General features: G+C 37.6%; 1 protein-coding gene across 1 annotated transcript in view; it reads left to right on the forward strand.

The window, feature by feature from the left end:
- Positions 1-15,951, forward strand: part of CTNND2 (catenin delta 2) — a 339,842-nt gene that overhangs the window by 261,754 nt on the left and 62,137 nt on the right. Inside the window, exons 9-10 of the mRNA XM_036745439.1 lie at positions 4,951-5,161; positions 13,941-14,025. Coding sequence (XP_036601334.1) covers positions 4,951-5,161; positions 13,941-14,025 — 296 coding nt within the window. The remainder of the gene's footprint in view (positions 1-4,950; positions 5,162-13,940; positions 14,026-15,951) is intronic.

A 15,951-nucleotide genomic window follows, 5' to 3' on the forward strand; every position in this document is an offset into this window, starting at 1 on the left:
ATACTCATGATGCTTGAAGTACCTTGTTAAGGAGTAAGTATTTGGTGGTTCAGTGACTAATACCAGTGATTGGTGGTACTAGACGGGGAATCAGGAGACCAGGATTTTAGTTCTTGCTTTCCCACTAGCTGTGGGTACTTAAACTCTCTTCCTTTCTGCTTCCTCATCTGTAAAAGGAATTAAATGATGCCCCTTAGATCCCTTTCAACTCTAAAACTATGCTGTGATTTTTACTGTGGATAGCAAGTGTATGGGCACTTTCAAGTCACTTTTTTCTCAGTTAAAACTGCAAGTGCATCCTTGAAAGAAATGACAGAAAATAAGACCAAATTACAGAACTTGCTGGAATACACTAACATTAGAGTGATCATGCTTCTGCTCAGAATGCCTCAATGGCTCCCTGTTGCCTACCAAATAAAATTCATTTTCCTTCGCCTGATATTAAAGGTGCTCCACAATCTAGTGACATCTTACCTTTACACCTTTACTGTATCCTTCCACTTTGCCCAGCCAAAATAAACAACTCACTTTTTACTAGGTTTTCCATCCTTCATTCCTGGAATGTCCTCCCTCTCTCTTCATTTATAGAAATCCTGTCCCTTAAAATCTAACTCAGATGTCACTCCCCTACCCGATAAACTCCAATGGCTCCCTATGGCCTCCAGGAACAAATACAAATGCTCTGCTTGGCATTCAAAGCCCTTCATAACCTAGCTCCTTCCTAACATTCCATACATTATTTTACAAAATACACCCTTAAGTCCAATGACATTGATCTCCTGGCATTTCCAGGAACCAGACAAGACAATCCACCTCAGGATTCTGGGAATTTTTTGTAGCTGTTCCCCATGCCTGAAAGGCTCTCCCTCCTTGACTCCACTTACTGACCTCCCTGGCTTCCTTTTAAGTTCCAACTAAAGCCCCTTCCTTTACTTGAAGCCTTCCCTGACCCTTCTTAATTCTATTGCCTTCCCTCTGTTAATTACTTCCTATTTATCCTCTATATAGCTGGCTTTGTATAAATTTGTTTGCATGTTGTCTCTCCCTTTATGTAGTAAGTTCCTGGAGAGTGGGGACTGCCATTTTTTTTGTATCCCCAGTGCTTAATAAATGTTGAGTGATTGATTGAGATGCCCCCTCCTTGAAGTCTTTCCCTGATGATCCCCTAGTTGAAAGCAATCATGTCACTCTCTTCATCTCTCTTACACATTTACCACATTCTGATATGTTTTATGGAATTAGTGTATATGCCCTTTCTCCTCGACTGCACTATAAGAGTCTTGAGAACAGGGAATCTGCTATATTGCCTTCCCACTGGAATATAAGCTCCTTGAGATCATTTGTTATCCTGTATTATGTATTTCACATATTATGTGCTTAGCACAGAGCCTGGCACCTGGTAAATGTATACTTTAAATGCTTTTTGATGGCTGGACTTACTGATTATTTCATCAGTTGTACCCCAATACCTAGCCCAAGTGCCCCCTACAAATAAAGGCAAAAAATGTGATTTGAATCAGATTTGTTAAATGGTTAGCGTATCCTGCATATTAATGACCAAAGAATATATCACTTAATGGCCCATCTGCCCTCTGCACTAATTTACTGAGGCTGGGCCTCTTAGATACCACATATAGTCTCTTGCCACAATTATATTCAAAGTTATTCCAGCTTGGCATAAGCTGCCAAAGCTTTTGTGCCTCTGGCACCTCCTTCAAAAACCCAGCAGGACAAGACAGGACACACATGTCCAAGTAGCTTAACATGCTGGGGAACACTGTTCTATTTTGTAGTGAGCAAGTAAATGTAATGAATTATGAGAGGTGCTCTTACTTACAAATATTTTGTGTGGATTGTGTCGGGTTTTTTTTAAGTATCCAAACAACATTACTGTTTATTTTCTAGCAAACTGCAAGATCCTAAATGTTTCATATGAAAACCCATTAAGCTGGTGAAGCCTCTTCACATTCTCATTGAGTCTCACAACACTGTGAGGTCAGGAAGTATTATTCTTCCCATTTTAATGAGGAAGAGACTGAGTCTGAGAAAGATTAAATGTCTTGTTCAAGGCATGCTCAGCTAGTAAGTGGTAGAGCCAGGTCTTGAATCCAGGTCCAGTGAGCTTTCCACTATTCTACCATACTGGTCTCTGAAATATATGAAGAGATTATTGTATAAGCCAACCGAAGCTTCTAATCGGAAGTGAACATTGAAACTAAAGTTTCTTTAATATACGTAGCCTCTCCTTTCTATTTCTATTAAAATTTGTTTTCATAAGAATCTATGAGGGATAGGTTCAGTGGGTAAAGAACTAGCCTATAGAGGATCTGAGTTTTACCTCCCTCCAATACTTAATAGCCACGTGACTTTGGGCAAGTCCCTGGGCCTCTATTTCCTCATCTGTCAAATAAGGCCTAGATGACCTCTGAGTCTAGTTTTATGATTCTGTGTATTTTCTCTGAGATCTATAGAGGCAGCTAGGCCATTCAGAGGATAGAGAACTGGATTTAGAAAGATGCAAATTCAAATCCTGCCCCAGGCACTTACTAGCTGAATGACCCTGGGCAAGTCATAACTACTGTTTGCCTCAGTTTCCTCATCTGTAAAATGACTATAATAAGGGGCCCGACCTCCCTGGGTTATTGTGAGGATCAAATAAGATAATAACTGTAAAGTGCCAAGCATAGTGTCTAGTACATACTAAGTGCTATATAAATGTTAACTATTACTATTATTACATAGTAATAAGAGATAATAATAAATTATACAATTACATAATAAATTACATAATAACATACTATTATTACATAGGCCAAAATTACGGAGTAAATAAGAGCTTCCAGACTCCTCCATTGCTTTTATTCAATACCAGGAACCCAACAACATATACTTATGCAGTTTGTTGAGATTTATAACACATTCCTCACAACAGCCATGTGATAAAGGTGAAACAGATATCATTATTCCTGTTTTACAGATGAGAAAACAGAGGTTATGGAGAGTTTCAGTGGCTTACCAATAATTACATGGCTAATCATTTTTTCAAGCCTGAACCTAGAGCTCCCTATTCCAGATCTCTTCAAAATATCACCCTGCCCTCCTTCCTCTTTTTTAACAATGCTTTCCATGGCACTTTGACCCCTCTTGGGATTCCCTGGTCTCCAGGGCCTCCAGACACCAAACTGAAACCTGCTTTCCTATCGTCTGCTCCCTTTTCTATGCCTTCCTCTCCATTTTCACTTGTCCTTGCTAGGTAATTGGCAAAATAATTCAAGTACATAATTCTCCCTGGAATGTTAATGGCTAATGGATTATCTTTTCTTTTGGTGATTTGATAGCAGTTTTATTTGAACAAGAATCTAAAGAACTGGAAAATACAGGAATTTCAAGGACCATGGTAGGCTAATGGAAGGGATGTTTTTGAGCATAGATGTCTATCAGATCACTGCATGTCACTGGATACCCATTTTATCTCCGTGCTACTTTATCTTTGGCTACAAACAAATCCCCACATCCCCTAAATCTGCTTCATTCTGTAGTGCTGGTGTATGTCACATAGGAAATAACAAGTGCTCAAAAATCTGTCAATCTCTCGGATGATTTCCCAAATACTTTTTTAATGGCTTCTGGCATTAGTTCAAAACTGTTCTGTCTCTCTCTTCTACCTAGAGGATTAAGGTAACTTTAAAAAAAATTGTGAAATTATCTGCTGACCAAAAGACCATGGGAATGAAGTACTGAAACTTACAAAATCTTTCTAAGTACTGATCCTACTTGTCAAGTGAGGAAAGAGGAAAGAAAGGGCCTTGGGACAATCCATGGGTCTACAACCTTATATCACATTTATAAACTTTATGTACAGTCTTAAAGAGAAAAGAAAAAATACGATACGAAATGCTTTGATGCTGCCATATAAAACAACAGTACATCCTTAGAAAAACCTAAAATAGTATCACTGACCTCACAAAGATATGGAGAGCCCTATTTGTTTTTTTATCTTGAATCTCTTACCATGATTGCATGGATTAAACATGAACAAATGTTTGGGGCAGCTAGGTGGCGCAGTGAGTAGAACACTGGCTCTGGAGTCAGGAGGACCTGAGTTCAAATGTGACCTCAGATACTTGACACACTAGATGTGTGACTTTGGGCAAGTCACTTAACCCCAATTGCCTAGCCCAAAACAAACAATTAATGAATGTTGGTTGAATTGTTTTATTTATCAGGGAGTTAGCTGTTCAAATGTTGAAAACAACACAATTCCATCCTTTTGTTGAAATTACTGATAAATTTTGACCTACTCTTCTTAGTCAAGTAAGCCATTCTTGATATACAGCAGTATAATTGTGTTTTTGGAAAGTACATTTACATCAGTCATTAATATGAAATAATATTTGCAAAATGAAATATTTGTAAAGAATTTAGCACAATGCATGGCACATAACAGGTGCTTAATAAATGCTTATTCACTTTCTTTCTCCAGAGTTCCTCCAAAGAAACTGTAGCTGTAATATTTGTGATTGTCCACTTGTTTATCTTTGGCTTCAAGCTTCAAAGCCCTTGTATTGTCCTAAAGGGTCTCATTAGGGGAAATACCACTTTTTTTCTGTTTTAATGATGGTCTCTTTGTAATTGCTCAGTTCCCTTTCTTCATCTCTCTCAGAAAAGGTACTGAGGCATAAAATAACAGTTTAAAAAAAACTGGTATATGTGAGTATGTTTCACTCTCCTCTGATTTTGTTTCTTTGAAAGGTGCATCTCTGCCTTACATAAGAAAACCATCCTTTTTACATGATCTAAAATAATCCTAATGAATATATGCTATCATATGAAACTTACAAAATATCTTTGGTCTTTTGTGTTTTCTTGGGCTTGCCTCTCCCAACCTCAACCACTGTCATTTTCCTTCTGACTTCATCTCAACCTCTCCCCTCCTTTTCTTTCCCAAAGGCAAGTACGCCATGAGAGACCTGGTCCATCGGCTTCCGGGAGGGAATAACAGCAACAATTCAGCCAGCAAGGCCATGTCTGATGACACAGTTACTGCCATCTGCTGTACTCTGCATGAAGTGATAACTAAGAATATGGAGAATGCCAAGGCCTTACGGGATGCTGGAGGCATTGAGAAGTTGGTTGGCATCTCCAAGAGTAAGGGAGACAAGTAAGTTAACAAGTTGCTTCAACACCTTTGGGACTTCTTAAAATAAATATTATTGGTGTCTAGTAAGTATGCCTTGTCTCAGCTACTTATGAGATACATTATTTAGCCTAATGGTAAATCATTTGCTTAATTAACCTAGCTAGTTAAAAGAAGGGAAACAAGAAAGACTTTCATTATTCATGTCCAATAATAAAGCAAAACTGCTTAGTAATAATGATTCGAAAAATAATTCATGTCTCTTTCATAAGGTTCTGGCCCAAACCAAGCCATCAGAAAGGTTCTAGTAAGAAAATATTAATAGAAAAGCTTATGGAATCAGAGTTGTCGAATTGGGAGAGACCTTAGAGGTCCTGAAGTCCAACGTCCTTATTTTACAGATGAAGAAAATAAGGCCCAGACAGGTTAAGGTATATGCCCAGGTTTACAAATTTAGTAAGTATCTAGGGCAGGATTTGAACCCAGGTTTTCCTGATTCTAAGTCCAGTGCCTTATTCACATTATTACAATGCTTCTCAATAACATAACCCTAGACATGCCATCAGTATTGAAGCAATGGCTTGTTCACTTTTTTTGCTTGTAATAGGTTCAATCCAATCTAGTCCAATAAACATTTATTAAACACCTACTAGGTGCCAGGTACCATACTAAGTGCTAAGGATATAACTAATAAAAGGAAAGTCACTGCCCTCGAGGAGCTAACAATCTCAAGGGGCAGACAGCACACAAAAGGAAGCCATGAAGGGAGGATGGGAAACCAGACAGGACAGCAGATGCAAAATGGAGTGAGCTGAGTCCAGTTGTTGCCCTCCATAAAGGAAGGCATTGAGAGGAATTTGGTACCCTGCTCTCCAGCCCTCCAATCAGAGGGGAAAGTTGGCTGAGAGAGGTGGTATCAATGAGGGCATAAGTTAGCAGCATGGTGGTGAGTTTAGAAGTGATCCTGGGAGAGCATCTTATTCTGTAGAGATGAGACCAGGCAGGGAAGCATATGCAAAGTGATAAAACAGAAACACAAAATGATGATAAGTAAGATCAACTTTAGGGCATTTGCTTCATGAATTTTAATAATGGAATAAGCCATTGATTAAATGAACAGATACTGGTTGAAATGAATGATTATTATTCTAACACATAATTATTATCATGTGTCATTATTATCTAACACATACTTATTATTCTAACACATAAATTTCAAAGTCATCTAACATCAATTAATAAGGCAACTAGGTGGCACAGTGGATAGAGTGAGGAAGACCTAAGTTCAAATATATCCTCTGACACTTACTAGCTGTGTGACTCTGGGCAAGGCACTTAACCCTGCTTTCCTCCATTTCCTCATCTGTAAATTGAGCTGGAGAAGAAACTGGAAATCCATTCCATGATCTTTGCCAAGAAAAACCCAAATGCTGTCACAAAGAGTCAGGCATAACTGAACAACAACTACATCATCGATTAAATTACAATGTCCAGTATAATAGTGACAGTTCATGATTGGGTTTATATGGATATAATATCATTCAGTTAGGATTTGATTAGAGGGTTGGGGAAGGAAATAGGATATGAGTTACCCCAATATAAGATCCTAATAGACCAAAGGGTATGCTTGTGAGTATGGGAGGGGAAGGGCAGAGGGAAAAGACAGGAAGGAAAAGGATCAGAGAAGGTCCTTCTTATGAAATTGGGTGATCTACCAGATAGTTACTTCATTAATTTTGACTTAAAACATGTACCTTCTCTATCCTAATCCAGTGAGCAAATAAAAGGGCCGTACGCTCATTTTGGGTGACGTCCAACAGGGCTGTGGCCTCTGTGGTAGATAATAGCATTGTCTTGCTTGTCACTGTTGCTAATTGTAGGATGACTGAACTTTAGTAAGATTTATATTTGAGTCGTTTTATGGAAATAGTGATGAGTAGTATTATGCCATCCATATTCACTTGTCTAATTCTTCTGTGGCCATTCTTAGCAAGACCCTGGGCAGAAACATCAGGTGCAGTTCTCAGAAACCATTAAGCTGAAGTTCTGAGCCCAGCATCTGTAAAATTTAAGAATGTTACTTTGCCCCATATTCCTGGCACGCCATTAGCAAAACACATTTATCCTATTAATTCTGGTTTTTGCTATAAACCCAGCACATGCATTATATGTATTATTGTGTGATAATGCAATAAGACAATCATATTGCATTATTATGTCATAAAAACTGATTTATGAACAAAATAGATGAGAGCAAATATACTCCCCAAACTCCACATCTCTTCCACAGAAACACAGGTCAAAAAATTATCAGGTAATAATCACTACAGCATCTGTTTATTTCTCGAATCCTATATCCTTATGCCCTGCCCCCAACAACCTCTGAATTGCCCCACCCTTTTAGTTTTGAGAATCAACAATATTTTTTTCCTATTCAGATCTCTGATTTTTCACCTCTGTGGGGGAATTCCCTTTATGAAAATTTCCTCTACCTATTAGAAACTTAGCTTGTAACTTACAGTCTTTGAGAGTTTTCTGGGGCCCTTAGAGGTAAAGTGACTTTTCATGCTCATGTAGCAAGGATATCTCAGAAGCAAAAGGTGGACAAAGGTCTTTCTTACTGCAAGACTAGCACTTTATACCCCTATACCTTACTGCCTTTCATTAACTCATCTATTAACTAAAGAAAAAGAATTAAAAGACTGAGAATGAACATCTTCCCAAGACTTTATCATTTAATCCAATCCTGAGTAAAATAATAATTACTATTATTACTATTATTAAATACCTGCCCTATATAAGGGTTCAAATCTCACCTCTGATGCACATTGTCTGGTAGTTTAAGCAAGTTACCTAGCCTCTCCGTGTTCTAGCCAGCTCTTTTAAGTTGCTGAGAAGGTGATAACATATTGATAGAGATTTGTCACTTAGAGTTTCCCTATACCAAGGAAGTCACAGCTCTAGTACCTACTCCTATCCCTTTGTGTAAGATATCATATTCCATGCTGGGGATAGAGAAAAAAAAATCAAACAATCCCTGTCTCCAGGGAGGTTAGACTCTTAATTTATTACATACTAATTAATTATCAAATTTGAGAAAACTTCTACTGACTTTATCTATAGCAAGTGGCTGAAAGGAATAGAACTTTTTCCCATCAGATGAAGTAGTTCTATCTATAATTTTCCTTCTTCCTAAAAAGTATCACTCACATTTAGAAACACGAGGTTAATTTTCTTTCTTTCTTTTTGACTAAAGGCTCTTGGATTCTGTGCTATGGGATTCCTTGCTGCATTATGATTGCATTTAATGTTAATGTAAATACTATTGTGTGAGTTTTTTTAGAATCTCTATTTAGGGACCTTGAGACCTTCAGGCATGGTCACCCATCAATCCAATATTATGATTCAATTTTTTTTCCCATTAAGTAGAGAAGCTCCATTAAGCCCTGATATAATAATGCCGCTGGAGAGATTGCTTGCTTAAACTGTAGCCTGCAATATCACATTTGTGATGAAATGGGCTTCAGTATCAGGAGAAAAACAGTTTTCTTCTGTGAATGACATCAGAAGCACTTAAAAAGTCTCAAGCCTAACCACTTTGAGTGCTGAGAAGTCATCTCAGTGTGTTTCTCTGCTGCTTAACCAAGAAAATCACAGTGAAACATATGCTCATAAAAATATGCTGACACATCTATACATATTCATAAGCACAGAGATCAATATGCTTTCAGTGAGAGGTGTTGAGAGAGGCCTGGAAGCTCAGTTGCCTCTTCAGAGCTTGGATGCCTAGGCTTAGCCTACATTCTAATGCAACAATCTCAAAATAATAACCCAAAAACCCAAAAGAAGAGATCCACTTGCCTTTGAAGTTATCTTAACAACAAAATAAAATTATCTGGTGAGGTTAACCAAGATTATAGAACAGCATGGGAGCAATGTTAAGAGCATGAGATTTAAAGTCATCCGTCTCAGTTTGAATCCTGCCTCCAACACTTGGAGGACAAGGGAGGAACTCTACCTCCCTGGTCCTTCGTTTCCTCATCAGTGACCTAAGAGGCTTGAATGATACCAACCGTGAAGGTCACCACTTCTAGTTCTAAACGTTATTATTGATAGAATCATCTTTTCATATTAACAATCCAAGAAAGTCTTCTCTGACTCAAATATTAGATGATAATGTGAAAGGCCCTGCTTCCTTCTGATAGCCAGACATTTTGGCTAGGTCAGATGCTTTATTCAAGCTTTCTTATCCAATAATAGGAGTTCAGCGGCGTTGCTGAAAATAGTCTGTGCGTAGGTTGTATAGCAAGTGGAGAACTGAGCTGTAACAAGCACCACACAATTCAATTCAGTTGCTACAACTTTGCATGGGTGTAGAACGCTATGCTAGAGGAGATACAAAATTTAAATAAGGCATGCTCTTTGTCCTTATGAAGCTTATAATCTAACGGAGGCATATAACACATACACAAAGATAACCAATGCAAAGAGATGCTCTAGCATTTTAAAAAATTCTTCACAGTCTGGTTTCAATCCCTTTTCGGTCTGAATCCAGATTTCTCCCCCTCACTCACTTCCCAGCCAAATTGGCTCTTCTTCATACATGGCATGCCACTTCCCTTCTCCAAGCCTTTGCATAGGCTGTACCACATGCCTAGAATGCTCTCCCTTGTCACTGCTGCCTCTTGAAACCCCCAACTCCCTCAAAAGTTCCCCTTGCACCACCTACTACAAAATGACTGTCCAGATTGTCCCAGTTCTGGTCCCTTTATCACCTGGAAATGACACAGATATTTTATATCTGCTTATATATGTCCTTTCTCCATCAGGAGGGGGATGAGGCTATAATCCTTTTGAAAATAGGGGCTGCTTTTGTCTTTGCACCCCCTAGCACAGTACTTGACATATATTAGGTGATTAATAAATACTTTTAAAATTGAATCAAATACATGCTAAGTGGATCAGAAAGCTGTAAGCAGTATGCTCTGTGAAATTCAAATGGGCCAAGATCAGGAAAGAGAGGATCGGGAAAGACTTCAAAGAAGAGCTAGTATTCTCACTAATTAACAATCTCATCAGTTCTTCAATTTATATTGCATTTTTTTCTTGGATGAAAACAAATATTTGTACCCCCAATATAATTCATGGTAATGTCTTCATCTCTCATAGTTCTTCAAGACTAATCAGATGGTTAATTCTCTTCACTGGTCTGAAAAAACTGAACCAGAAAAGTTATCATGTAGTTCTTTATCAGAACTTCATACCCGATTGCATCATGACTGTAGCTTTCAGTGTTTCCACATATCCTTTTGGAGTACGTTTTTGTATGATAATAATTCTTTATTGAAAATGGAATTTTAGAATCAAGTATAGCTTGAAAATTGAGTTCAGCCTTGTAAATTTATAAAATGCTTATAAATCTCTCTCCCCCTCCCAAATTTGTTCTTGGAAAATTATTACCTGAAATAGAGTTAGTTCTAATTTGATTCTTCCTTTTGAAAAATCACAGGGCAATCACTTATAAAAGTGTGTCAGAGTCTTCCATTTCACATATATTGGAGTAAGATAATTATTATTCATTTTGCAATTCCATTAGGTTTCTGTGTGTTGTTCATTTACAAATATATAAAAAGACCCAAAACATTAGCACTGAAAAATAAAGGTTTTATCCACACTATCACCAGTTGGATCTTATAATTGTCGCTGACTAGGTCACTGCAGGCCACCATAACTTTTGAAGACAAATGACAGAGACTAATACTAAATGGATCCCTGCTTCTGACAGAGGTGCCTAAACCAGCCACAAAACATGGGAGCTAGTAGTTTTTTCAATCAAATTAGTTAAGCTGCATTCACCCAGGTCATTCAGCCATCATGTCAGCTCTGGCCATTAGCAGCCATGTTATAGTCACTATTTTGAGGTCTTTATGCTTTTATTTATGATATTCATTTCACATCATTTTACAAACTCATCATTGACATTCTGTCTTGTCCATCTGTTTCATAAATTCATTTGTATTTGCACTTTTAACTGTCCCATAGGAAATAAATGTTGACTGAGTCACTGCAGCTTGCCATTAGGCAGAAATGCTATTCACACTCTCATGATTATTGTCAGAAAGGAGTTGTGGATTGTAACTTCTATTATAATCACTTGTCATATTAGAAAGAATCAATATAAAGTAGTTGAAATATTTCAAAGAGAAGTTGCTATAGCATCAGTCTAGTGTTTTAAAAATAAAGCCTAGCAAGAAAGCAAAGACATTTTAACCTTCAAAAGTTGTGATAGTACTGGGATTTATTGGCATTTAAATGGACAGGCTTCAGTTTATTAGTCATTACCTATTCACAGTCTCTTCCATTTTGTCATTGTCCATAGAAGAAATTACACTGAAAAGAGGATTTTTTTTCATACTAAATCCATTTCCATTCTAGTTCTTGATACTTAAATATTTCTACAGATGTAGCCGCAGCAATTTCCTGTTTTTAGGGACAAACAGCTAGGAAACACACACAAATAACAATATGACTGTATAAGTTGGTTGATTATACAGATGAGAAAATGTTCATAGTCAACAAAGAAACATTAAATGAAATTATTTATATCAGTGAAAAGATGAAGAGCTATTCTTAAATCATGGCAATTCAGTATTATATATAAGGCATGATACCCAATGTAATAACTTTCTATATCATTAACCAATATTTTCAGTGAAAGGCAATGTATAAATTAAATCACCATGATAGGATATTCATTCTTTCAGGGAAATACTTTGTGAACTCATGAGAAGTAAAATATATATGTTGGTATGTGACAGGCAGGCAGACAACAAGCATTTATTAAACGCTTACTAAGTGCCAGGCACGGCGCTAAGCATGAGGAATAAAAATACGGGCAAAAAGAAAAGAAAAGTCCCTGTACTCAAGGACTTTATAACCTAATAAAGGAAGACAACACACAAAAGTAATCTGAAAAGCAGAGGAAGGGGGAAGCAGAGAGGGAAGGTGGGGATGTCCAGAAAAACAGAAGCAGTGCTAAGCAGAGGAAGAAGGATGGTCATTCTGGGCCCATCCCTAAAGTGGAGACCCCAGAAGAAATTCTCCAATGTGAAGAGTGAAAGGATATTCCAGGGTGGTAAGGAAGTTCTAGAGTGAGAAGGCACCAGGCATAATGGAGTAGTCCTAAGAGTCAGAAGCAGAGACTACATATACACATATATGACTATGTCGACGTGCATAGACACATGTATGTCTACACATGTCTATGCACATATACATATATTTGTACATGTGTACATACATAAATGCTTTGGCATAGGAAAGAGTGCTGGATTTTAAGCCTAAGTATATGGGTTCAAATCTTGGCCCTGTCACTTACTGCTTCTGTGACTTTAGGCAAATCCCTTAATTTCTTGATCTCATTTTCCTTAACTATAAAAATCCAAGGTGGGCAGGAGATGGTGTTTAATAAATGTTTATTGATTCAATGATTAGTACAATTTGGTCTGGGTGACTTATTCAAAGGTATGCATCTCTAAATCTATAATCCTATGATCTACTACTTCAAGGATCCATGATTTCATCAGTGTAATCACTTCCTCTACTAATGCAGATGAAACAACTAAGACTGGGTAGATAGCCTTCCAGAACTGATGTGGCCAATGGAGAGAGACAGAGTGAGAGAGAGAGATGAATAAATGAATAAATGAATGAATAACACCCTGAAATCAACCTGATGATGAGTCTCACCTAGGCTGGTCCTTGATGTGACAGCTGCACAGACCATAATGGAGCCTATGCTCAAGCCTCCCCAGCTTGGTAGAACCTGCCAGTCTTACTTTGTTGGGATAGATCTATCAAGTAGAGATGATCTATCAATTGGTAGGTATCATTAATGATCTGCATTGGTAGAGTCTCCACAGTGGGGAGTTTCCTAGCTATAGTGTATGCATGTGTACATAGAAAAACACATATATGCATACCCAGAATTTCTTTTAAATGTGCTCACCATATAACCCCAGAATTCTAAGCATACCAAACTTGAATTGTTTCATTAATATAATAGGTAAAACTGTTATTAATAGGTACCACCTACATACCCACCCACACTACTTATGCTTGTAGAGGGCTTATTTCCATAGTTTGCTCTGAGCCCAAGCCTGATCCCTCAATGTGAAACATAGGATGTGTTTCCTTGTACTCATGTCTCCAGTAGGACACTGGAAGAGGAATCCTACAAATCCTTAGTGATAGCCTGATGCACTCCAACCACAGGGAGATAAAAATGAGCATGCTTTCCTTATAGGTGTGACCAGCACTGCTGCCAAAAAAAAAAAACTCGCCAGTTTTGTCTCTTCAGTAGACTCATTTCTGTAGACTTCTGTTCCACTGAGGATTTAATTTCTGCCATATTTCTGTATTTATTGTATTTCTACTGTATTCTACTGCATTTTCTTTATATTTTCAACAACAAACAACTGGTATAGTGGGCAACAGGGAAGATCTGAGTTTGAGTCTCGGGCTGTGCTACATAAGAGTGCTGGGACCCTCCCCAAAGTCACTTTCCATTTGAACTTTAGTTTCTGCATCTTTAAAATGAGCATGATAATAATAGTTATGCTGCCTATTTCATTGAATTATAGTGAGATTGCCTACATAAAATGCACTTTGTAAACCTTAAACAAAGGTGAAAATAGAAACAAAAATTGCAGTGATGTTTTTAAAATTACATGACAAATCCAGTTGACTTGTGCCCTGGGTACAAGACTCACTATTTTTCTTTGCTCTCTCCTTTCTGCATCAGGCATTCTCCAAAAGTGGTAAAGGCAGCATCTCAGGTCCTAAACAGCATGTGGCAGTACAGAGATCTGAGGAGCCTCTACAAAAAGGTAAGGCTTCCTTGATTCTCTAGATTGCTGAGGTACATATTGGCATCAAGATGAATGGGAGGCTGTTTAGGTATACAGTGGCTGACACCTGTTTACCAGAAGGCATCCAGCCACTTTGACTGTCCGAAACATAGCCAAGTGTCTGGAAGAAAGGGAGCCAAAAGAAGCGTGTCACAAAGTCTATGAACCGGAGTTCATGAGCTTCATTCACAAGAGCCCTCAGCCCTCTATCAGTCAATAAACCCACAGGGATTTATTAAGTGGCAAACACTGTAGCTCAGGAATATAATTGGTCTTACTTTTACACACTTTTCTAAAAAGCTTGATTATTTGATTTCTCAGGACATAGTAGATTAGAAGTGGCAAATTATATTGGAAGTTGGGGCAGGGGAGGAAGTGGGTAGGAGTGACTGAGAGTAGCCACACCGACAACTGCAGAGTATTATTTTTTTTCCAATTTTCAACTAGGAGTCAGTAAAACTGCAGGGATTGTTTCCACTTTTTGTCTTTTTATCCATAGCACCTGGCCTAGTGCCTGGCACATAGTAGCCATTTAATGAATGCTTACTGATTGAGTGAGTTGGATTTGAATCCCAAATTCAGTACTTACTAATTTTGTAACCATAGGCTAGTCACATGATCTCCCTGACCCTCAGTTTTCATCTGTAAAATTGAGATGATACACTACCTACCTCACAAGGTTGTTAAGGGGAAAGCACTTTGTAAATTTTAAAACACTATGTAAATGTGAGTTACTATTATTTAGGAAAGACAGGAGGAAACCAAAATAAATTTTAAAAGAGATAAGAATTTAAGAAGAAGAGGATTTTCTGACTATCTTAGCATAACTTAAAACTATCACACCTCAATAATCTTTCAGGACATCACTATATTAGAACATAATTTGTATCCATAATGATGACCCTAGACATCAGAAAAAAAAGGTTAAATTGTGCTCTGCATGTTCTGTTTAAGAAGACAGAAATATGGAATACACTTTAAAAAGGCTTTCATCCAAAATGGTTAGAAAAAAAAATTTTTGGCACCTCAAGATTAAAGTTTAGCCATTTTGAAGCATTCATGCTGAAAACTCTTTCCTTAAAAATTCCAGTGCAAAGAAGTCTAATTGTCTTACAACTTTTTTTCTAAATACATCAACAGTGTCCACTTTAAAATGTTTTGTCAAATAATTCTGAAGGCAATTAGAGACAAATTCTTAGCAATCATAAGTAAAGTTGAGCTCTCAAAAGTGATTATATAAAATCATTTATGTGTGATGATGGGTTGATGATGTACCAAATTGTCTCAGTCCAATAGCAGGGCACATTTTCCATCTAGATACAGAGGGTGTAAATGGAGGAATGTCATGGCTCTCCATCAGTATCTGCTGCTACCATACATGTCTCTACACATGTGCCATAACCATTGCAATCTCAGTTGTCCTCAGTATGAAGAAGAGTAGCAAAAATCACCATGACTGGTCAGGCCTTGACATCATTTCGGAGCCTAAGTGGACAATGGGAAATGGGGGTGGGCAGGAAGATAAGGGCCTAGGAAATAATACCTGTTTTGCTAAAGGGAAATTCTCTCCTATTCTAGGCCAATAGGAATGAGAAAATTTATTAAGTTGCTTTAGTGAGTTATCCAATCTGCTTTTAAATTTCCCCAAGGTCTTCTATTACTTTCCTTAAGACATTCTAATAGTTTTCAAAGTTTAACCTAAATATTTCTTTTTCTTAAGATTATCTCTTTAACACTACAAGAAGAAATTGGTTTAAATTGAAACAGGAGGGATTTAAATTAAATGTTTAGGAGAGCATTCTAGAGCATTAGATGCTAGAATAGATTACTGAGCTTGTAAAATTCTCTTCCCTGGACACCTGAAGGTTAGCCTAGGTTCCCCATTTATTGAAGTAGTTTGGATGC

This window comes from Trichosurus vulpecula, chromosome 1 (genome assembly GCF_011100635.1).
Source record: "Trichosurus vulpecula isolate mTriVul1 chromosome 1, mTriVul1.pri, whole genome shotgun sequence".
Taxonomy (NCBI): domain Eukaryota; kingdom Metazoa; phylum Chordata; class Mammalia; order Diprotodontia; family Phalangeridae; genus Trichosurus; species Trichosurus vulpecula.